The sequence below is a fragment of the Vitis vinifera genome, chromosome 18 (genome assembly GCF_030704535.1).
Source record: "Vitis vinifera cultivar Pinot Noir 40024 chromosome 18, ASM3070453v1".
Taxonomy (NCBI): Eukaryota; Viridiplantae; Streptophyta; class Magnoliopsida; order Vitales; family Vitaceae; genus Vitis; species Vitis vinifera.
Window position 1 is genome coordinate 8,723,567 of NC_081822.1, and position 24,192 is coordinate 8,747,758.

Here is a 24,192-nt window from a genome sequence, read left to right on the forward strand (position 1 = left end):
TAAAATAAATTCTTAAAAAAGTATTAAACAGTTTTTGGAATAAAAAAATTATTTTCTATTCTTTAAAATAAAACATTATTTTTAATAACCATTTTAAATTAGCCTTTTTTTAAATTTTTTATAGAATAAATGTACATGAAAATTTTAAATATATTGTATTTTTTTTTTTTTCAAATAAAAGAAAACAAACCAACATCAATAGGTTTGCGCAGCTCAGCAGCTGGTGAACTGAGTAGCGCCGTTTGAAAGATTTGAGTTTTATTCGGCCGGTACAGGGGGGGCTCGGGGCAAAGAAAGCGATTAGAGAGAGTAGAAGAGAGGTGAGGATGGAAGTGACAATGGATGACAAGAATGAGACAGAAGATGCGCTGATGGCACCAGAGCCCAGGATCGAGAAGTCGGCGTACGATATGCTGCAGCAAAGCAAGGCTTCAATGGAGGAGATCGTGGGCAAGATGCTTTCTATCAAGAAAGAAGCTCAACCCAAATCTCAACTCCGCGAACTCGTCACTCAAATGTTCCTCCACTTCGTCGTTCTCCGCCAGGTTTTGTCCTACTCCCCTCACTTATTCACCTAGGGTTTCCTTTTGTTACCAAATTTAGAGCCTATAATGTAAAGTTAGGGTTTCGATGGGGCACAAGTCTTCAAGATCTTGCTTACGCAAGCTGACGTTGCCTGGAATATTGGATTACAGGCGAATCGATCTATCTTGCTGGAAGAAGACCGTGCGAAAGCTGAAACAGAGCGTGCCAAGACCCCGGTGGACTTCACGACACTTCAGCTTCACAATTTGATGTATGAGAAAAACCACTATGTGAAAGCCATCAAGGCTTGCAAAGATTTCAAGTCCAAGTATCCTGACATTGAACTGGTGCCCGAGGAAGAATTTTTCAGAGATGCACATGAGGATATTAAAGGCACCGTGATGTCAAATGACAGTGCTCACAATCTGATGCTCAAGAGGCTCAATTTTGAGCTCTTCCAGGTACTTAACTTTTTTTGTTGTATTTGATTCAAAGCGTTGGCCTTGTGTTATAGAAGATATCCTCGCCTTATAGTTAAACATTTTTTCAATATGGTTTATTCTTCGCAGAATGCAGAATCAATTGTGTGCAATTAAATACTGTATGTCCATCGATTAAGATTTGACTCTTTTTTGTCATTGATGACTTGATGTTGGAGCTTTAATCATTTTAGCTATCCGGACCATCTGATTTTTCCGTTGTATTGGATGTTTAAATGTGAAAAGGAGAACTTGGGTTGCAAAGACAGCCTCAACATGTCCTAATCGGTTTTATAGGGGTTGTTGAAAGTCTAGTTATTATTTTTGTTCTTCTTCTTGGTATTATTACTGTTACTTGAGATATGTATTCTTTGTATCAGCGTAAGGAACTGTGCAAGCTTCATGAAAAACTGGAACAGAGGAAAAAAGGTCTTTTGGAGACTATTGCAAATCGGAAGAAGTTCTTATCGAGTCTCCCTTCACACCTTAAGTCTCTTAAGAAAGCATCTTTGCCAGTACAGCAGCAATTAGGGGTTTTGCATACAAAGAAACTAAAGCAGCAGCACTCAGCAGAGTTGCTTCCACCTCCTCTCTATGTAATTTACTCACAGTTCACAGCACAAAAAGAAGCATTTGGAGAAAATATAGATATGGAGATAGTAGGAAGTGTGAAGGAAGCTCAAGCTTTTGCCCGTCAGCAAGCAAATAAGGATTCTGGTAACTGAGTGTAACTTTTGCTTTCTAGCTATTCTGATTGGTGACTTAATATTTTCTCCAAACTGTTTGAAGACCATATTGGTGACATAAATTCATTTGATGCATGTTTCCTTGAAACTATGCAGAATGGTATTATGCTTCTGAGGAAAAGGCTGGTTTGTTTTTTCTTCAGCATTCTGTTGATAGAAATACACATATTCACAAATCAAGTTAGTTGGTTTATGAATTAAGTATATATGTTTTTCGGATGGATCTTCTATCACCATCTAAAATAATTCAATTAAAAGCCTACTTGAGAGTGATTTGGGGGGGGAGGAATAGAAGTGCTTCCTAATGTTTGAAAGTGCTTTATTGTATGAATTAGGTGTTTGGCACATTTTCTAAGATCACTTTTAAAAATTTAGAGAATCACCTGTAGTGAGAAGCGATTCTCGAACGGTCACTTGGTAGGTAATTTCTCCAAAAATAACTTTTTCGTTATGCAAGGCATTACCAAAAATGTGTTTAAAACATTTTTTTATTTATATCCAAGAACCAAGGGATTCTCATTAAAACATTAATGCTAAAAGCGCTTTAGACTAAAAGTGTTTTAACCAGGATAACTCTCAAATGGGCTCTTAGTTGAGCTGATTATACAAGTTAAAATACTGGCAGGTCCAGATCAATTTTTTCCATCTTAAGAATTGAGTGTTCAAGTTCCGTCTGTTTGATTTTGTTTTCAACCCTAAATATTTGAATAGTTCCAGGTTGGTCCCAAATTTCAAACAGTGACTAATATAATCTGAAAAGGTAAAGAATATTAATGTAGTTTTATGGCCCAGGTGTTTCTACCAATGTAGACAATTCCAGGTTAGAGGATGATGCACCTGATGAGGAAGATGATGGGCAGAGAAGGAGAAAGCGGCCAAAGAAGGTACCAAGCAAAGAGAATCTTGACCAGGCAGGAGTATACCAAGTTCATCCACTGAAAATCATCCTTCACATATACGATGATGAGGTCTCTGATCTAAAATCTGCAAAACTCATTACTCTCAAGTTCGAATACTTGTTGAAGTTGAACGTTGTATGTGTTGGGATTGAAGGCTCTCATGAAGGACCCGAGAATAACATCCTGTGCAATCTATTCCCTGATGACACTGGCCTTGACCTTCCTCGTCAGGTATAGTGGTTGATATACTTTTACCCATGTTCCTAGCTTTGTTGTTCCTTTTTTCCCTTTGTGTCTCTTCTGTTTTTCAGCATTATGATAATATTTTCTGAATGACAATGCAGTCAGCTAAGCTTTTTATTGGTAATGCCCGTGCATTTGATGAAAGAAGAACTTCTCGTCCATATAAGTGGGCCCAGCATTTGGCAGGAATTGATTTTTTGCCGGAGGTGTCACCTTTGCTTACTTGCAGTGAAACCCCAAGCAGTGAAACGGCTAAAAATGCTACTGTTGTTTCTGGCCTTTCACTATACCGCCAGCAGAATAGGGTTCAGACAGTTGTGCAAAGGATTCGCTCTCGGAAAAAGGCTCAGCTGGCTCTTGTGTGAGTCAATGCTCTGTGTGATTGAATATTGGATCATAAGTTGAGATTAGACTAGAAAGTTAATATGAGACGAATACCACATTGTTGTCAAATCTGAATATTGGCTCATTTTGTTTCACCTGGTTGGGCCTGCTGTTAACATTTTTGATAATATATGTGGCTGATATTGTGGTTGTTTTGGGAACTTCAAACTACTTTGCCTTCATATGGTGTATGCATGCATGTGCCTTCCTCTCTGTAGCAACATTTTATTCTTTGGGCTCTTTAATTTTTTTCCTCTTGCAATAAGATATGCCTTTATGTTGAAAATTTGGAAAACTTGGTTGGATTACAGGGAGCAGCTTGATTCTCTTATGAAGCTTAAATGGCCCACTGTGAGTTGCAAAAGTATTCCCTGGGCCCTGCATACCCCTTTGTGCAATTTCAATGGTTGGTCGTCTGTAGGGTCCTCTCCTAATCAGGCTTCAGCTTTGTCTGTCACCAGTAAGGAGCAAGTTCAGGAGACTTTGGACATCGATATGGATGGGAAGTCCGGTACACCAAGGGAAGAAGTAGAGAGTGCAAGGGAAGATGGGGAACTTCCATCTTTGGTTCCAGTTGCATCTGTTGTAAATGAGGCTAAACTCACTCCCTTGAGAGGATCTGAACTTGAGCATTCCAGACGTCTAGCTTTGATTTCAAAGAGCATTGTGCCTCCAACTAACAAGATAAAATCACTGAGCTTCAAGAAACATGATGATGATTCAGACCTCTTATTAGATTCTGATAGTGATCTCGATGAGCCTGCACAAATTGAGCCAGAGGCAGAAAATATAGCTAGTGATGGATGCTATGTAATGATCGAGAACTCATGGGTGGACTATGGTGTCAGGGAATTTTGCCTTGTTCTAACAAGGAAAATGGATGCAAATGAGAGGAATGTAAAGTTAGAGGCAAAGGTAGCTTATATTATTTTCCTGTATTTCATTAATTTATTTAACCTTTTCACAATTCACTACAGCCTCTTTATTGCAGATCAAAATCAGTATGGAGTATCCTCTTAGGCCTCCCCTTTTTGCAATCAGCCTATACACTGTATCTCCTGTTGAAAGTGATTCTGAAATTGAAGGATCGGAGTGGTACAATGAACTGCGTGCCATGGAAGCAGAGGTAGGCAATTGAAAGTTTTGATTAATACACTGTTGCCAGTAAAATCAATACACTGCTGCCGGACTCTAGCAGGACAGCTCTCTATTGCAATAATTGTCTTCCACTTGACAGATCACATTCCTGATATTTCTTAGATGCATTTAAATTATCCTAGTTACATTTTTTATCTTAATTTTGGCAATAAATGCATGTTTCTCTTTGCATGTTGTAGATCAATCTTCACATATTAAGGATGCTGCCTTTGGATCAAGAGAACTATATCTTAGCTCATCAAGTGTGTTGTCTTGCAATGTTGTTTGACTATCACATGGATGAAGCATCTTCTTCTTCTGAAAAAATAAAAAGTACTTCCGTGGTTGATGTTGGTCTATGCAAGCCTGTTACAGGTAGGCTTCTTGCCAGATCAGTTAGAGGGAGGGATCGTAGGAAGATGATCTCCTGGAAAGATATGGAATGCACTCCTGGCTATCCTTACTAGAAATACAGTTTTGGGTTCCAAAGGTAATGGTAGTAATGCATCAAGTGGTACCTGTTAGATTAGGTACAAAAGTTGCTGGATTTTAAAACAGTGTGCACTAGCAAAAAGGGTTGTTTCAACATCTCCTTTTTAGCATTAGTATTTCACAATAGGGACATATATTCTAGGGTGCGTTGTTTCATTCCCTAGTCTGAATCCATGGTGTTGTGAGGTTCAAAAGTCTGGAAGACAGATTTCTCAAGATTAAGTTATATATGTTGTACTGCAGTAAATTTTGTGGGCACCAGAGCAAGACTTTTGTTATGGATTAGGAGCTCACGTCAAATATGGTTGATTGTTCAGAAAGAAAAGCTTTTGTTCATATGTTCCTCTGAATCTTGATGCTGAGTTGCTCTTACTGTGCATTGCAGCTCATATGGTCCTCAACCCAGAGGATGATTGTTGGATCCTGGAGTTGTAGACTTGTGCACATAATGGTTGAGTAATTCTCTTGACATAATTCAATGTATTTCTAATTGATTGATTTACAGTTTTGAAGGCATCTTTTATCTCTTTCAAATCTCATTTTGTGCTTTAAAGGAATACTTGATCTGTTTTTGGGATAGTTATCTTTTGGTATTGCAAAATGCTTTATTTTGCCCATTTTAGAGGAAGCTTTAAGTCTGATTACAAGCACCCTCTTTTTATTCCTCCTTCCCATTGTGTGCTTAAGCGATAGCTCTATAGGGCAATATGAAATGTAGCATGAGATAGGTAATGAAGAAAATTATCTTAAACCCCTGGCGTGTACACAACTTACATGGAATTTTTAGACGGCTTTGTATGCGGTGTCTTGGATAAGTGAAAAAATCCACTGAACAAGGGAGAGCAAAGTGTAAGGGCAAATTTACAGCTTACCAAAGTCCTCGGAAATTGGGTCCTTCATGTTCTACTAATGGAATTCAAACTCAGAACGAAATGCATACCTTTGAGGCTATGACTACCCCTTGTTTAACAAGCCTCACCATTTCCAGATTCCCCCTTTATTTCTGAGAGCAAGCTTGTGCGGTTGGACAAAAAATGTAATATGATAAGAGAAAATAGAGCCTCTTACCATCCCCCGTTACGTGTTCATTGAAGAATAAGTTAGAGCATTATGATAAATCAATGGAATTATTAAACACGATTTAATAATTTAATTTAAGTCTATAAGTTGATTAAGTATATTTGATAAAATAACTTAAAAATGATAATTTATTATAAAAAATTATATTAACTATTAAATTAAAATAATTAATTTATTCTAAATTTCAATTCATTTTTATTTCATATCCGTTTTTATGATAAGTAATTTATAGCTATTTCATATCTCTATAATATTTTTAATGTAAATATTTTATAAAATAAATTTATTACTTAAATTAATTAATGAAGACAAATATATCAACCAAGCAATCCTAATACTCAATATAAAAATCAAATAATAAATTTTAAATCAATAATCATTTTTAAGTTATTAAGTAATAAACATTAAATTTATCAAATACCTTCTTATGGCTGATTCAAAGGGAAGCAAGTTTTTTCACGTTTGATAAATCATACTAAGTATGAAAAAAAAATTAATTCAAAATTTATGTATGTTTAATTTATTGTTTCGTTATATGAATAAAAATAAATAAATGAAGTAAATGTAAAAAAAACTAATTAACCCCATCTTCGACATGATTCAAAATGCAAGGACGAAATCTTTTTGAACTGATGATGATAGGGAACGATAAATATTCTATAATGTATATCAAAAGATATGTAATGGACATCATATTTTCTTTCCCTTGCCCCCTCTCTAAGCACGATGTTCATGACAGAAGCAAAACAAAAAAGACTACAGAAATGGCAAAGTTCAATCTACAACAATACTAAAACTCTCTTCCTAATGTACAGCAGCACAGCAAACAATTCCCTTAAATATGTACAGTCACCTAACAAATATAGTCGGGCTGCAACCATGACATTTTACTTCACCAGGGGCCAGTCAGTGTGCGTCTCAAGCAACGTTTCTTTACTTCTCGTTGCAGATTCATCATCTCCATAACCTGTTTGCATAAAAATTTGAGAAACATGCGTCTAATATTCCCCCCTCTTACATGAATTCCTCAAAAGGTGGAAATTTTCAATTGGTTACCGAGTAAGAGTTTGTGAGTGTCAGTGTGAGAGAGCCCCGGCTCCTAACCATTCTGTCAATGAATTTTTCAGAACCATAATTTCATGCCAAAATAGTAAAATGACACCCAGTGAGTTCAGACTAATAGCGAAGTCTGGGATTTGCAATATGTCAGATTGATGCAAAGAGTTCTAATATGTATCTACACGCGTTAATGTGTTTGTAACTTGCAGTTCTAAAATTAAACCTATTTTGCAAGAAGTTGAATCTTGTGATATGTGCACGCAAAGTAATTTTGATTTCCTGTTTAAGTGCACAAATGGAAATATCAAAGAGGCTCAGTCAACTTTAGGATAGGAGCCAGAAAATTTTTCCAGGGGTTGGCTTTTAACATCAGAAATATGAAATTTTTTTAATCAATAAAATACAAAACTTGTGCATTACTTAATAACATCTCCACTCATTAGATTTTCAATTCTTTCCACAATCAACCATACAAGCACTTTCTAAACATAATTATGAAACTAAACCCAAATACAAACACATGATACATCAGAATGTGTGATTTCAGTATTACAATGTCGAAGGATGTAAAGAAAAACCATGTTCAAATCATATATGACCATATACAAATTGTAATCAATCAAAATGTTCAAAATTTTTTGTACGAATAATTTTTTAATTTTATAATAAATACATTTTAGCCTATCAAAACTATAATTATAAGTTTTTAAAAAACCAAGTAGACTGATTACCCTTTTCAATTCAAAAAAATAATTTTAAAATACAAATTGATAAGAAATTTGATTAAATAAATATAAAAAAAAATCATTAATTTCCTTTCATTTAAAATTTTTTGAATATATATATAAGTAATAAATAACATTTTTTTTTACTCCCTATTTCTGTTTTAAATAAAAAGATAAAAGTAACAGTAAAATTTTGAAAAGTGGGACAAGGAAATCAAAGTGGGCTTATTTTTCTTCAGGCAAAAGTTTTTGTCAAACAATAGAATGGTTGTTAACTAGATGGGGCCATGCTAAGGTACGGCTGTTGTTTGAAGGAAGCTGAGTCTTAATTCACCACCAGCCCCTAAGCTCCACAGCTACCCCACAACAAAATCTACCACTGGTTGAGAAAAGTATTAATGGCTAAACTAGCAAAAACAATGGAGTTGGTTGAATTTTGTAGCAAAGCCGCGAAAGTTAAAATGTAAAAATGCAAAAGGCACAAAATTTTCAAACAGCATGAGTTTTATGGTTAGAGGTTCAAGGTTCAATCCTCACAGTAAAATATAATGTTAGTTACCAGTTAGACAGTGCAATCTAGACTGGCTGACAGGATGGGGCATCAGCTCGATGTCAACCAGCTAGTTGATTTCAGATATGATAATGCTTTATCGAATGACAATTTGTGGTCTTCCAACAATATAATGTTAGTCAACAAAACTAGTCTAAGATCAAATTTAAGTTGTGACTATCAAAGATGTTTAAACGCTAAAGGCTTAAGGATAAGCAGGACTAAGGATATGTGGACAGTAACTCTAGTAAAATTAAGAGTAGAAATGAGGGAGCATTGGAAACTAGAGACTATTTGGGAACATTTTTGGAAATAGTTTTTAAGATCAGTTTTTTAAAATAGTTCTCTTATGTTTTCTAAAAAAAAAGTCCATTTAATAATTTGGAATGTTCTCAACTTGTTTTCTATATTTTTAAATATTTTTTAAAAATAACTTTTGCATCAATGTCTCACTTTCAATCATTCTCCACATCATTCTCCATATCTGTACAATTATTTTTCAAAATGGCCCCTAGAAAACTTAAAACAATTAAAATATGTTCTTCGAAAACATCCTATTTTCAAAACAAGTTCTTAGAAAGTTGTTTTCCGTTGAAAAATTACCAAACATGTTTTTGAGTCTTAAAAAAACTGTCAAACAAGCTCAAATTACTAGGGCCTAGAATTTTGTAGAGTCAACTAAGCTATTAGCATCCTCTCAAACTTTTGTACTCAAATGTGAAACTGTTAAAAAATTTAACCTACAACTGTCAAAAGATGCTTAAGAATCTGGGGGATTTGGGATAAGGAGTAAGAATGTGTGAAAATTTGTTTTAGTAAAACTAAGAGTAGAAATGAGGAAGCATTGAAAATTGATGACTATGATCTAGGCTTTGTTGAATCAAATTGAGCTATTAGCCCTTTCCTTCAGCCTTCCTTCCCTTCCCCCCTCACTTTATCTATCTGTTCTGCAATTTTGTCCTTCGAACTAATGCTTCTTTTTTTTGGAATAATGCTTTAGAGCCCATATATGCTCGGGCTAATCCAGGTTTCACAAAAACAAAATTATGTCAAGCTCATAATCAGCATTTTGACACATTAATTTCCCATAAGCATTTCATATAACCAGGACATGCAGAAAAAAGATTGTTTGATTTTTCATCTTCTAGACTAATTCTTTAGAATTACTGTATTCTCAAGTTAATTTAAGTTTCCAAAATGGAATTATGTAAAGTTTACAATCACCAACTAGATGCAATGATTTCCCAACCGTTTTATATAACCAGTCCATGCAAGAAATCTTATAATAAAATCAAACACTAGAGTATCCAAAAGAATCAAGAAAATAGGTAAATGCACAAATTAATTGAAAAACTAAGGAGCTAAAGAAAAATAGCCAAAGCCAGACATTCACCAGATAGCAGTAACCTTGCAATTGGACATGCTATTAACCATTCCAAAATAGTAAGTAAAAACGAAAAAAAAAACACAAACACAAACACACAACGAAGAAGAAGAAAAGATTTCAAAAAATTTTCTGAATGATATTCTGTCCCTTTAGCTTAGGAATATGTATTCAAAAAGGAAAACTGCTTTCCAAGAGTGGGAGTAGTTTGACAAACACTGTAAGTAACAAAATTCAGGTTATCAAGGAGAGAGAACAGAAATACATGATAGCATGATATTTTGGTGGTTGAACATGAGACATCAGTCATGATATTCTTAGCAAGATCGTGATTTAGTTATCTCAAGGAGTATAGATTGATTTGTTAAACGGTTCTTTAAAAAGGAAAGCTACAGTACCTGATTTTTCTGCATTTCCATCATTTCAGCCTGCAGTAACCAAAGTAAAAGTCAATGAAGATTTTCCACAGCAATTTCATATTTTGTTGTGTGTGGATGTCTGGGTGCCACATTGAAAATTACCTGTTTCTTCTCCAATTCCTCATTCTTCTCTTTCAATTTTGCAACCTCTGCTTCCAATTCCATAGTATAAGCCTGGTGGAAGCCAAAAAAATAAACGATAAAAGATAAGGCAAACAAAAACATTAGGCACATATCCTGCAACAAGGTTATGACAATATTGATTTTATTTATTAAAATAAATATAGTTTCTTCTAGGCCCTCTGGATCATGACCTATTATAAAAAGCATTAAGGTCATATGGATTCATCTTACATAAAATTTATATAGATTTTGAGATGGTACAAGTTCAAGTTGATGTTATTTTCCCTACATACCATTACCTTGTAATAAACGGGATCCTTATAACTTCTCATGACTCGTAACTTCTCAAAATCCTTGATCTCTTGTGATATCAGATTGCTACCACATTACCATTCTGCCGCATAATCTTTCAAGAAGTTATGGGATGCGCATGTCCATATAGATGATAAAAGCAGAAGGTTAATGAGTAGCAAAATTCATAAAGCGACAACATGATGAAACTTTGTCACTATTTTCCTTAGATTTCCTTGTGTCAAGTTATAACAAGTTGAGAACCCACTTCGAAACGAAGCAATCGTGAGATGGAACAATTTTCATAAAGAAACCTTTACTGCAAAGACCCCCAAAATTAAGAGTCTTATGGGCACTGGAGTCTCGTCTCTAACATGGACACAAGTTTTCTTTCATGAAATTTAATATCCCAAAATAAGGCTACACCATTCCATCAAAAGTGAACTTTGCCCCCAATAAGTTATCCTCTACAGCAGTGCAGAGTATAATGATACTGCAGTCAAATGGCATTTACATGAAGAATGCCACTTTAGATAATAAATTGTTTGAAGCCATGTAAAAAAATATTTGTTATCAGATATGTTAAAGAACATGATATACATGATGAACCTAAATCCCACAAGTTTAAATTTTTAGGAAAATTGGTAGTTTAATATGATATCAGAGTCTCATTTAGCATGAGGTCATGTGTTTGGACCTCACCACATAAAATTTATTTACCTAATTTATTAGGCTCACATGTAAGCCCAAAAGAGGTTGATTATGGTTGTTTGCCTACAAGCCTATGTGTCTCTCCATGTCCGGGTATGGGGAAGAGTGTTAAAAGTACATGATATGCATTGTGGACCCAAACCTTAGAAGCTTAAGATACTAGGAAAATTGGTAGTTCAACAAGATGAAATTGTCTACCAAACCATGCCACAAGTGAAAGAGCTTCATGCCCTCATCTGATGGGTTACTTAAAACCCATTTGAGAGTGCCTTCTATGAGTTAAAAGTACTTCCTAATACTTAAAAATACTTTCTAAGAAAAATTGTGTTTAAAAACAATCAAAAAGCGTTTAAAAAAATCTAGAGTGCTTCCTACAAATAATTAGTTGTTTTATTTATATTAGCCTTTTAATAAATTAAGCTAATATATAAATAAAACAAGGTTTTCTAAAAAAAATACCATAATAAAAATAATTGTTTATACTTTCAATAATTATATCTAGGTATATATATTAACATATCAAAATTATATACTAAAAAAATAAAATCCATAAAGTCATTTTTTATATCAATTCTAAAAACATTGTTTTGTTATATAATAAATAAATTGCATAGTACCAAACTAATTTTAAGAAATACTAAAAGCACTTCCCTAGTTCACATTCAAATAGCCAATTGTTTCTTCACAAAAGTGCTTATGGTACAGACAAAATCACTACAGGCTAAGTCCTTTTATTAGAAGCACTCCCAAACAGGTTACTAGTGTGGGGAAAATATTGGATGTTCCTAAAGAAGGTAGTGAAAGAATAGGTCATCTCGAAGACTGAGTCTTTAAATCAGGAGACCTTCAAAGTAAATCCAGAATGGATCCCTACTCAGAATTTGCGACACATGCTACAATAGCAATAAGTATGGGCCCCGCATTCCTTTGTTCATAAAGCGCAACATTTTGTTGGGATTCAATCAGCATTTCCGATTGTGAGCTATGCCCGATTCATTTAAAAAAAAAACCCAAGATCTGCCCTACTGATAGTTTTTCCAGGTCCTATACAAAGAACACTTTATGAAAAATTCTATCATATATACATAAATATATTTTGATAACAAGGAACCTTTCATGGCCGAGCCTTTTAGATGAGTCAAGAGACCCTAATATGCATACTTTGAAGGTTCAGAGGCAGATTTTAGAAAGCACCAGATTCCACCTCAAATTATGCCCACATACAATAGGTAATGGTAGAAACTCTACATTAGAACAGACTTATCAAATGAGCTTTGCTTTCTTTTTCATAAAATGTCCCAATATTTTTAGTCATTATGCTGAACTATATAATCAAGTTTTTCATTAAAACTACCATTAAGTTTATCCTGGTCTTAATTAGGAAGGCTTTACACGTCAAAGTACTATTGTGGATGTGGATATTCTGAATGTGTGAATAACCCATGTAGGATGTAACATGGAATGGGTATTGTTAAGTGATGATCCATATATGCATAACGAACTAGAACAGCAGCGCAAATAAATAACTAAAATTCAAAGCTATTTGTATAAAGAAGTAGGTTAGAACAAATATTCACCTGTTTACGAGCCCGTGATCTAGCAGCTGATTCTCTATTCTTTATCATTCTCCTCTGTCTCCTTTCAATAACCTTCTCTACAGCCCCACTGCATTTCCTTCCTCTTATACCTCCATTAAATGCATAGGGAACAGGTGAAACGGAAGATGTATCCCCATTACTCTTCCCAATCCCATCTGATGACTGATTGGCAGGAGATCCACTTGCAATGGTAGCACCCCCAGCTCCCAAACCAACCATTCCCATCCCGCCACCATGAAGCACACTACTCTGAACCAGATTACCATTTATACCGGAATCCGAAATTCCAACCATCCCATTTCTAATTCCTGGGTTACACAGCTGGCTATTACTTTGTACAGAAACCGGAGTGGTATAGGTTACCGGAGCCTGCTTTGGAAAGAGTTGCTGCTGTGATGACCGTTGTTGCAGCTGTTGCAGTTGTTGCAGCTGTTGTGGCTGCTGCTGGGTAGATCTGACCCCATTAACATTCAATGGCAAAATAGGTGATTGCGTGGAAATTTGATTATTACTTTCAGTAATCCGAGGGTTTCCCATCAATCCTGTGTTTTGACCCATTTGTTGAAATGCAATGCCTAAACCATTGCCGTTACCCAAATTCGCTAAATCACCAAAAAACCCTCCATTATTAGGCTTTCCTGCCAATTGAGTATCCTCCCTCACCACACCTGCCCTCACCAGAAACTCCTCAAGAGTCATCTCTCCCAGAGTCGGCTGCCTTTGAGGCAAATTCGATCCTCCAGCTCCACTTCCATCCTTAGCTCCACCACCGTACTCTTTTGACATATCCTTCCAGACTTCGTCTACCGTCTTCTGACTCAATGTCCGCGGTAACGTTAAAGATCCCTGTCTCTGCAAATATCCACCAGCCACAACCCCTTCTTGCACACTAATCGGTGGCGCCGTTGCTGCTGCTACCGCAGCCATAGTTTGGGCCTCTTCAGCACTCCAAATGTTCTTCAACAATTCATCCATGTTCATCGACCCAAAGTCCTTTCCTATGCCTCCCATGGTGCTCTGGAACTCGTCAAAGGTCAGCGAGTAGATCGACCCTTGTCTCACCAAGGGCATGTTTCCTGGAGGCCTACCGCTGCCATCGCCCTGCTGGCTGCCTCCGAAGTTTTTGAAGTTCAAATTACTCCCCATTTTCTAAAATCTGAACGTGACACTGTCCCAAAACTGATCCAAGCTCAATCCTTTCCACATCCACCAAACAAAATCAACCCGATCAAATAGAAACCCTTTTCCACTATATCAATCTGAATGCATCAAATTCACTATACTATACTATACTTTAAAACCACAATTTTAAAACCAGAACACAAGATATAAATTACATAAATTCAAAACCCTAACACTAATGCACTTCCTCCACTGCTATTCAAGAACTGTAACTAAAATTCATTATAAAAACTATAGCAATTTCAGGAGAGAGAGAGAGAGAGAGAGAGAGAGAGAGACGCACCAGACAGTAAGGATCAGTAAAAAAAGATAACAATCAACAAAAGGATCTGAAAAATGAAATTAGAATGAGTAATTCTAGGAAAAACAGGTGAAAACAGAGGAGCCAGAAGGAGGAGGAGGAGGAGGATGAGGCAGAGGGTTGAGAGAGAATGTAGAGAGAGAAAGGGGGTGTAGGAATAGGAAATGAAGTTTACTTGGTGATGGGGGCATTAGGGCTTGGAGGAGCCGACAAGTGTCGAGTGTGTGTTTTACATTGTTTTAATAAGGTGGAGTTTGGATTCTTTTAACATAAAATTAATTGGAGGTGGGCCAGCTTGCCTCTGAGACGTGGACCAATCATCATGAAGTAGGAGGGGTTGGTCGTGACATCTAACCAATCACCATTTGCACCATGGATCCATCTCCACCCTCCACGTCTACCCAATATGTGCGGCCTAGATGGCAACTCGCCAATATTATAAAGAAGCCCAAAAGTACGCCTGGTGTGCACTACGCACTAGCCGCAAAGCCCACACTTTTGCCGATGCCTGGCGCCCTAGGTCTCCTCCGGATAAGACCGACCTCGCTCCACGTTAAAAGTTAAAACACCGCCACCCAACTCTCCACTCTGCCAAAATCATTTTATTTACCTTACCTTTTTATTTCCTTCGTGATAGAAGTCAATAACATAATTTATTTTTTATTTTTTATTCCGTCTCAAAAATTTAAATAATTATTCTATTACAACTTTTAATAAATTCAAAAATAAAATAGTAATACTAATATTATATATATAAATATAAATCCAAATTATAATTAAAATATTTAATTTTTGGCTTCCATTTTCGAATATTGCTGCATATTCAAGGGGGAAGAAAAGGAAAGGAAAGAAAAGGATAAAAGAGAGCATGGGAGGCCAAGGATGAAGTTCTAAGTTGGCAAGGAAGCGGATGAAGCCATAAATCCTTCAATTATTGTTTGCAGGAGGTAGCGTGATTGCTTTAAAGTCCCTAATGCAGACAACCCTTATTCAACTTCCAAAATATATTTTGACTCTTTCCCATTTTCAGCTCACGTTTTTCTCTCCTTCATCTCGTTTATGCCTAATTTTTCTCTATTTCAGATGGTCGCCAGACTACAGGGAGGGTATAGAAAACATGCATACCAAGAATGGAAATTTTTGCGCTTTTTTGACTGTTTGAATTATTATTATTTATGTAACGTGATTGAAATTTGAAGCACAATGAAGCATCGGCATGGGCGTGAAAGACGCCCCCATTTCATATTACCCTCGGTCTGGGTTGGATTTTGGGCGGAGCTACGGGACAGGGTTAGTGAAAGGCACTGTCATGTCGGATTGGGTGCCCAACGCGCGCTTGCACAAACCTGGACTCTGGACCTTTACAAAGAGGAGATGCATGGGGAATGATGCAACCATTTCTGACTTTAGCCACTCACCTACCACCAAACCTACTTCCCCACCAAATAGGATAAGCTTCCCATCATCAACTCCCGCCCATCGTGTAGCTGTTCCGTTAATAATCTATAGTCCGTTGAGATTGATTCAAATTCCAACCTCCAGTCCCACATCGTTATCCAATCCAGGGCTGTGTGATTTGTAGCTCAATCGTGTCATGTTAACGCGTTAAAGCGAACAAAGGAGAAAGGGACGCATTCAATGAATCGGAAAAATCAGAAAGAGTGAAGTCAAATTCGTGGAAATCTCTCATCTTCTCTTACTTTGGGAATTGTCTTTGTCGAGTGATTCAACTCAAATGGGAAAACAAAAAGGAAAATAAGCCATCAAATATCTCGCTACTTAACAACGGATATTATTCAAGTACAGGCCGGCTAATGATTTGATAATAGCGTATCATGGCTCACCTTGGCAAAAAGACAAACTCTTCGCTATCTCCGCCATTAAACAAGATATGTAGACTCAATTTCGGTTAAAGTATGACCGAAGGAAAGAGGATAAGTGGAGGTCACAGTGGGATTGCAGTTCCAATACAAGATTACTGGTTTTTTAAGCATTCTTTCTATCTTTAATATCAATTCTGGCAAACAACCAAGTTAAAAAGCAAAGCAAATGGGTACCCACTGCCCACTACGCTGATTAAATTGGACCCGCCCACGTCAGAAGAACCAACTTCCGTTTGCTTAATTTTGTACAAAGTTTCCGGACACGTTGACGTTCCATTTTAATGATGAAATAACAGAGAACATTCTCGTCGCATGTTGAGTGCCTCAGCGGGCGTGGGCTGCAGGGAGTATACGTGTCCGCCTATCATACCACGCTGGGACAAAGACATGAAAAGGGTGCTCATACATTGCATCCAAAAGGCCTCCCAACAATTAATTGTGAGGGCACGTGTTATAGACATTTTGTCTGCATTTGCGGACATCAGCAGAGCGGATTTCCTTCCATGTCGCGCACAAGAAGCATCTGAGGATGACAAATGGACAGGATATTACGCATGCCTACATAAGCTTCGTGTTGGCTTTGGGGAATCTGGTGCCACTCCGGATATTTATGCGAATATGTTGATATCCTGACTCGATCGGGAAATCGGATCATTGGGTTCCTGAAAATGAAATCTAGATCCTTAGCTAAAAGATCAGGTCAATGAATCAGCGGTAGCCACAGTTCAACTCAACTATGTACTGTTCATGACGGTTGTGTTATCTCAAACTTCAAAGCATGACCTAGCAAATGGACTAACTAGAGGCTAGAGCCAATAGGGTGGCTCACAGATTATTCCACGGGATACCCAGTACAGCCACAGATCCAGTTCAAACTTGTGTTTTGGTTGGTAATATGAAAAATATAGGAAATTGTAACCCAACTTTTGATTTTTTTAATATCACTCCTCTAGCTCAGCTTTCACATTGGATAAAAAAATAAAAAATTGAAAAACGTTTTTCTATCTACCCTAGTCGAGGCTAACACTGAATAGAAGACTCCATCCTCTAAATCCAGAAACCCTAACACCTCATGTTGATCTGAATCCGAAAAACCCAAATCCCATAAAAAAAAAAAAACAGACCTCTTATTTCCCCAAAATAAAACCATATCCAATGACACCTTAATTAATAGAAGAGCTTTAAAGAATCAAGTTGGAAAAACTGGTAGCATAAAATTCTATTATTTTTCTGTCTATGCGCTAGGTAAAAGGTGATCACGGTCTTATCGATCAACTCCTCTTTCCTGCACGCTTCGTCTTACAGGGAAACCTCCTCGAATCCCTAACCTTCTACTGCTACCGATGCTGACGATAATGGAAATCGTTGGACAGTAATTGGCTTTCGATAGTGAAGATAAAAATGAGGAGGACGACGTGTGCGGAATTTGTCGAAACGCTCGGGACTTTGATAACCCTCTCTATTACCCTTGTGCTTGTCCTGGCAGTATAAAATTTATCTACGAAAAATTGCCTCCTTCAGTGGCTTGACCGTAGTAAAACTCACCTATGTGAGGTACACCAGCATTTGCTCTAATTCAGTTTATATGCGCACACACTGTATTTCTCTTTTAGTTGTTCGCTTGTACAAATTTTGGTGTATATTAAGGTTATTGGGATGTTAATTTGTGAAAAGTGAATTGATTTTTAAAACATGTTCTTTTTTTATTTAAGTTTCAAAACATGCCTGATGATATCTGATGAGACCAATAAGAAAATAGCAAGAACAGATTCATATCACTCCATGTTTTTTTTTCCAAAATTGGGAGTGGTTGTACCAGTCATGGTGCAACAACATTTCTAGATTTATTTCGTTGGCACAATTAGCTATATATTTGCACACATACTTATGCATTCCATGCCAATAGAAAGTTCGTCATGTCTGATGGAGAGTTTAATAAACACCTAAATGGCCTCCACTTTGACTATCACAAGCCTCTTGGAGAATGGATTCCTTGAGGGCAGAATTTTTCCCGAGCCATAAGTGATCTTGGAACCTTAGTTACCCATGTTCCCATGTAAAATTTGGATAATTTGATGGGTAAGTTTATTGCAGAAGTTTTGGAGCAATAGCTCATTCAAGCCGTAATGTCTCCATCCACTTTGCAAGAAGCGTGGCGTAATGTCTCCATTCACTTTGCAATAGGCGAAGGCCGTGATAGACATACATTCTTCCAATTTTCGAGATAACCCATCTCTCACATTTTTTTGTTGACCAGCACGATATGAAATTTCAAAATCAAATCCAATGAGTCTAGATAGCCACTTATGTTGATGTGTTGTTCCAGCAAATATTTGAGGCTATAGTGGTTTGTCTCAACCTTAAAGTGTTGTCCCAACACTTGAGGGTTGTAGAAACTATTGCAAACATCTCATTTTCAGGAGTAAAAAGGGCTTGATTCTAAAAAGATAAGGCTTTGCCTACAAAGGCAATGAGTCTTCCTTCTTACATGTCTACGGCACCTAATCCAATAACAAAGGCACCACATATCACCACAAAAATCTTATCAAAATTGAGCATTGCAATAACTAGTGTCATGCAGTACAGCCAGTTCAAGTCGATTGGGTAGTCCTTGATATATGGGGTGGCTCGCAGATTCCTCTCCTTGACGGTGGGTACACAGTGGATTACAGAAATCCTTCGTTTGGACTCCTCAGTTTAGGCGTGAATGTAACATTAACCTATCTTGCAGGGGTATATCATATATGAAGGCTAGTAAGCTCAAGATGTCTTGACCTTGTCCAAAGTTCAAACAAATCAAATTTAATTAATAGGCACGGATTTTAGTGTCTCCTCCCCTTGAAAAGAAAAACAGCAAGGGTCTATAGTGATAACCAAAACTCCATTTATTTTCTATTTTTTTGCTTTAACTAAAGATTGAAATCAAAATCGAAGGCATGAGTTTCAAAAAGCAATATTAGAGTTGCAAAAATATCGTTAAACATTTAAGGATGAAATCGTTCATGCACGAGCCGAATAAAGCTTTTATGGAAGCACCATGCTCCTGGGCTTAATGAATCACCCAAATGAGTCTAGAAGCTGTTGTTGAACTTGGGAAGAGTTTTTAGCTTCTTAAAAACCAATCCAAGCATCACCCAAGTAAAAGATCACTATATTTATACTTTATTCTTGCTCATATTGTATCATATTGGCAATAAAGTAAAAGATAAAACACAGATAACGCCTTGCAGGGAGAAACTACCCCTTATATTTTCCTTGACAAAATGGGAACTGTACCACTAAAAAATATTGCAAAAAGTTCAGAAAGAATGGTACCGACTGGTAACTTCCCTCACCATATCTTTTAACGTCCCAGAACTCCAGATTAGGTGCAGAAAATTCTTTCAGCATAGGACAGTCTGTTTAATAGATAAGAGTCAAAGCAATTCCGTAGCAAAATTTTTCATCCTAGAATACAAATCCTTTTGAAATTTTCCCTAAAGAGTCTAAATCAAGAATTTGAAATCTTTGCCCTTATTAACTTGTACAGCTGTCTTCTGCAGAAATAAATGACATTTTATTGTCTTCATACAATAGTTGGTGGATAAAACATCAAGAGTTGTTTTCTTCAGTTATAACGGCGTTGGAAATGCCTGAGAATGAAACTGTCTGCATATTGGGGGTACTTCTTCCTGATTAGGCCCTTTATGCATTTCCAATATGAAAAATCAACCAATTCTCCATCGTTCCGGACTATGAATAAACATCGTGAGCCTTCAAAGTCAGGATGATATCCAACCTACCAACCAGAACAAAAAATATGCATCATTTGGTAATGCAATTCAAGTGAAGATCAAATATCAGAATAACACTTAACAGAGAAGAACAACTTAATCCAATCCACTAGGCTTTCAGAATGTTTAATAATTGTTTAAGGTCTTTATTTATGAGAATGGATGTCGCTAGCATCCTAGAGGTGTTGTTATAGGTCAAATGCTTTTTCCTCGTTTTTCTTTTTGGGCTAAGTGATGTCATGCTTTTGATGTAAATGCATCATCTTGATCAGGGTCACTCAAGATGAGAAAATTGAAAACCAAGAATGCTTTTGTGATCCAGTGATTGATGTCATGCCCAATATTATCAAGATCAGGGATGAAGTCCTGTCAAGGCTCTCCACACAGCAGGCAGGTGTAACCTTATAAACCAAGAAGTATCATTTTAGTTATAAAATAAACAAAATAAATAAAAACATGGGCAGAATCAATGCATCCAAGAGATTTAAGTGGATGTTCTGTAAAACTCAGCAAATGAGAGAGAGAGAGAGAGAGAGACCGTTATATAATCAATTCCACAACCAATCTTCTTTTCACACTCTGGATGATATGCAAGCAACTTCTCTAGAACAAACTTCTCATGCTCCAGACTTAATCTATCACCATTTTCATATCTGCAAGAAGATCCCCATCTGCATTATAATTTTAACCAGAAGCACAAAAAGCAAACTCACATGATTATGCTCACAAATTAAGAATTAGCTCCTAGATGTTCCTTGATCATGTCTAATGACTAGAGAGCTTTAAAAATAATATATTTAATGTACATGACATCTTTCTCTCCAAAAAAAAAAAAAAGGAACAAAATGCAGGCCAGCTAATACCTTGTATCTGAACAACTTTCAAGTTCAGACACTAAAACCAGTTTGATTTCAAATTTCAAGGTTCAGCATACAATAGTAAAGGGCTTCAACGAAAAACAAGTAATAATACTTTCCTGTGTCTGAACAGCTTTCAAGTTCAGACACTAAAACCAGCTTGATTTCAATTTTCAAGGTTCAGCATGCACTAGTAAAGGGCTTCTATGAAAAACAAGTAATAATACTTTCTTTCTTTTTTTTCTTTTTTTCTTTTTTTGATAGACATAAAACAAGTGACAATACAAAGTCCCACTAAAACCCAAAATCAACAGCTTTGCTCTTTCTCATTGCCTTTGGGGTTGATATATTGTGAGTAGCTTCTTAGATGCTCACCCAGGGAAAATAAACTTGGACAAAGGCAAAACAAAAACTCATATCTTCTCCAATTAGAAGGCAGGAAGGGTGAGTGGTGGAATGAGCATGGATCCATGAAAAAAAAAAAGGAAAGAAACTATTATAACTGAGACACCAAAAACCCAGATCTTTCTAAATCACAACTAAAGAAGGCCAACATTTATTTATTCCTCATTCTACTTAAATCCAGGATAAGGAAAAAACATCAGGAAAATATGATAGGTCAAACAAACATCAAAGGCAAGGACAACCAATTTGCAGGTACAGCTTAAGCCAATGGAAACAATGATTTCAGATGACATGGATTTTGCTGAGTAGCCTGAAGCAATCAAATTGTCAGCGGTAACAAAAAGAACACAAGAAGCAGATAAAAAACAAATGGAAAATAATGTCTTCATGGCTCCAAATTAGAGGGTAAGATATGATGGCTGGACTTAAAATGATGGACCTCCTGATCACATTGCACGTGATAAATGTGATTCAGAGCCAGAAACACTGTTCATGGTGGATACACATATTAGTAAAGTAACTCCTCACTTCAGTTATTATTGAGAATTCAAAACTAACCACAGTAGTGACACCATATCTGATCACGTTTATCAGTTAATCTCAAACCTAGTAAAGCTAAACTTCATCCTTTTCAGCATTCACATACAATGCATAGACTATAGATACTTGCAGAAATTCAATGTAAATCTGCATGGAACCATTTTTGGGTTATAGCAATGAACTCAGCAAAGCTTGAATCCAAAATAATTGGTATCAACCATATCAATTCTTTTTCATGTTGCATTTTCTGTGTTTTATCCCCACTACTTGATGCCAGCAAATAAACCACCCCCATTATAAGAAGCTTAAAATCATGAATTCTCAATTGACAATTTGGAAAGTTTTAGTGTTGCACCCCTTTACTCATATGAAAAAAATGAATTCTTAGTTGACAATAAAGGTAAATGACCCACTTGAAATTATTTTAAGTTCATATGTTAGCATATTATTGTTAAGATAGGTTTTCCTCTTAAAGTAACCAACTTTTCTAGACTCTGATAGCTGAGCCAGGCCACATATATACTCACACCCTTGAATTGAAGTAATCAAGTTTGTATGATCTTTCAAATAAGATGAATATTTCTCTGATACATAATGTCTATGATCGTGGCCAGGTCCCACTGCTTCTCTTGATAGATGGGGCTCCAATCACCAGATTGAACCTCAAGTTATCTTTCCATTTCTTACTTTCTTATAATTTTAAATTTAGCATCTTTTAGACTAGCCTGATAACCTGAACCTTAGCTCAGTACCTCTAACCTTTCTAATGCATACTAAATGCAAAGCTTCCTTGCATTTTTCCTTAGGCAGCCATGACGGTACTGTGACAAGTTGTAGAGGATTCAATTAAAAGTTATAAATTTCATAGACCAACATGGTTTTTGGGCAGCATTACAAGTGAAAAGTTCAGTAAGAGACTAATGCTACCATGAACCATCCTCTACTTATGCTTTAGGCATAAAGTAATGGCACCAAGATGAGTTTTCCTTAACCTTTTTGACTGCTCAACCGTAAAACAACTGTAGGAAACCAAGACACATCCTCAGCATCCATTTTTTTTATGTAGGAAAAGGAGGATATATATTAATGAAATAAAGATGACAGAGTATATGTTTGACAAGATTGGTAAAGGTTATCGTGAACCCTACAAAATTGAGTCATCAAGTATGGGTGAATTTGATCATTCCATGCGAATGAATTATTTTGTTTTCTTTGACAAACTACATGCTATGAAAAGCAGGCATTAGGATCATTTGAGGATTTTATGAAACAATGGGACGCCATTCCTCTGATATAATTTGGAGGCAGCTCAATTCTGCCCCTAAACAATGTGGAAACGAAATGAAATGGTTCGACAATGCCCTATTATTTGACATTTTCATCATGACAAGGGCAAAAATATGTATTATGCTTGGTTGCAGAATAAGATGTAGGGAAAAAAAATTATAAGAAACCAAAATTTGAATCTTAGGCCTTTATAGATTTTGACCCGAGAAAACAACAATCTAAAATCAACAAATCCCAATTCACAAGGCCAAGCAACATAAAACATTAAATTAGAGCTTGTACTTCAATTTTCAGAGTAACCAATCACATGGTAAAGAAAAAGATCTTACTTTCCCGAATGAATTATCATCCTGACGTATCCAACCAGTGGTACAGTGTCCTCCAAAATCTGGTCCTCCCAATCAACCCATTCCTCTTCTTCCCTCCCCTTATAGCTCTTCTCCCTCACACTGCTGCCGCCGCCATCGTCGCCAGGCGAGATAGTCGGCTTCCTAAGAAAATCCGAAGCGCGGGCATCTTGGCTCCCGAGTTTGCCACCGGGGGACCGAGGCTTCCGGGCACATAGGACTGGTCGAAGCGACGTCGTTTGACGGGAAGGGAAAGAGCGAAGGGAAGGAGATAAGTGGAGAGAGATGGGGTTTCTATGTAGGCGGACAGGCAGCAGTGAACTAGCCACGTAAGCCATCGCCATAGCGGAGCTGTGATGGCACTATTGCTTTTCCACTTCACTTCTCACGCATTCCCCTCTTTCCCTCTGAATCGTGGCTTCCAATCACAAGGTAAATAAAGCCACTGTCTCTATACTTGTCAAGCAGCCGCGGTGCACAATTTTATCGAAATATTATGAATATTTTTGTGAGATAATAATGTTATTTTAGAATATTTATCTGATTATCTACCTCCATATATCCATACAACTATAAAAAATACAAAGTATTTATCAATTTTTCCATTCCAAAAATATTCATTAATTTATTTTTTAATTTTAAAAATATCCCTTAACAATTTATTTATTACTATTTTTACCAAATTTATTTTACTATCACATTAATATCTATAAGTTATAAATTTTATTCTCTTTCAAATCATCCTATTAATATTAATCAACATTATAAAATA

General features: G+C 36.4%; 3 protein-coding genes across 10 annotated transcripts; 1 reads left to right on the forward strand and 2 right to left on the reverse strand.

Moving 5' to 3' along the window:
• Positions 1–151: 151 nt before the first annotated feature.
• Positions 152–5,421, forward strand: LOC100242063 (THO complex subunit 5B). Of its 2 annotated transcripts, none has more exons than XM_002284768.4 (8): positions 152–545; positions 696–986; positions 1,385–1,721; positions 2,543–2,880; positions 2,994–3,253; positions 3,588–4,191; positions 4,268–4,402; positions 4,614–5,421. In XM_002284768.4, the coding sequence occupies exons 1-8, from the start codon at positions 327–329 to the stop codon at positions 4,878–4,880; spliced, it is 2,451 nt and encodes an 816-aa protein (XP_002284804.1). In that variant the 5' UTR covers positions 152–326; the 3' UTR covers positions 4,881–5,421. The 2 variants fall into 2 exon arrangements, with proteins under 2 accessions (XP_002284804.1, XP_010664567.1); XM_010666265.3 differs by having other exon boundaries at positions 161–545; positions 4,254–4,402.
• A 1,189-nt stretch (positions 5,422–6,610) lies between these two features.
• GRIP55 (ripening-related bZIP protein-like) lies at positions 6,611–14,567 on the reverse strand. 6 transcript variants are annotated; one of them, NM_001281221.1, is given in 6 exon segments: positions 6,611–6,952; positions 10,102–10,131; positions 10,225–10,296; positions 12,825–14,041; positions 14,311–14,356; positions 14,504–14,542. In NM_001281221.1, coding segments are annotated over 4 exon segments (1,344 nt in total). In that variant the 5' UTR covers positions 13,992–14,041; positions 14,311–14,356; positions 14,504–14,542; the 3' UTR covers positions 6,611–6,877.
• Positions 14,568–19,575: 5,008 nt separating this feature from the next.
• LOC100252324 (protein DCL homolog, chloroplastic) lies at positions 19,576–23,888 on the reverse strand. 2 transcript variants are annotated; one of them, XM_002284742.4, is made up of 3 exons: positions 23,403–23,888; positions 20,523–20,637; positions 19,576–19,989 (listed from the first exon to the last, which is right to left on the reverse strand). In XM_002284742.4, exons 1-3 carry the CDS (start codon positions 23,762–23,764, stop codon positions 19,819–19,821), a joined length of 648 nt encoding a protein of 215 aa, XP_002284778.1. In that variant the 5' UTR covers positions 23,765–23,888; the 3' UTR covers positions 19,576–19,818. The 2 variants fall into 2 exon arrangements, with proteins under 2 accessions (XP_002284778.1, XP_019072401.1); XM_019216856.2 differs by having other exon boundaries at positions 20,523–20,655; positions 23,403–23,857.
• Positions 23,889–24,192: the final 304 nt, after the last annotated feature.

Bases quoted from the DNA above. Each gene is read 5' to 3' on its own strand.
- LOC100242063 (XM_002284768.4), top strand. From the start codon at position 327: ATGGAAGTGACAATGGATGACAAGAATGAGACAGAAGATGCGCTGATG. The intron at 1,722-2,542 runs GTAACTGAGTGT...TTTATGGCCCAG, and splicing joins GCAAGCAAATAAGGATTCTG to GTGTTTCTACCAATGTAGAC. The intron at 2,881-2,993 runs GTATAGTGGTTG...ATGACAATGCAG, and splicing joins GCCTTGACCTTCCTCGTCAG to TCAGCTAAGCTTTTTATTGG.
- GRIP55 (XM_010665762.3), bottom strand. From the start codon at position 13,991: ATGGGGAGTAATTTGAACTTCAAAAACTTCGGAGGCAGCCAGCAGGGC. The intron at 10,297-12,824 runs GTGAATATTTGT...GGCTTCCACCAG, and splicing joins GATCACGGGCTCGTAAACAG to GCTTATACTATGGAATTGGA. The intron at 10,132-10,224 runs GTAATTTTCAAT...TGGTTACTGCAG, and splicing joins AGGAATTGGAGAAGAAACAG to GCTGAAATGATGGAAATGCA.
- LOC100252324 (XM_019216856.2), bottom strand. From the start codon at position 23,764: ATGGCGATGGCTTACGTGGCTAGTTCACTGCTGCCTGTCCGCCTACAT. The intron at 20,656-23,402 runs GTAAGATCTTTT...ATTATAATGCAG, and splicing joins ATGATAATTCATTCGGGAAA to ATGGGGATCTTCTTGCAGAT. The intron at 19,990-20,522 runs GTCTCTCTCTCT...TCTGGTTGGTAG, and splicing joins GTGGAATTGATTATATAACG to GTTGGATATCATCCTGACTT.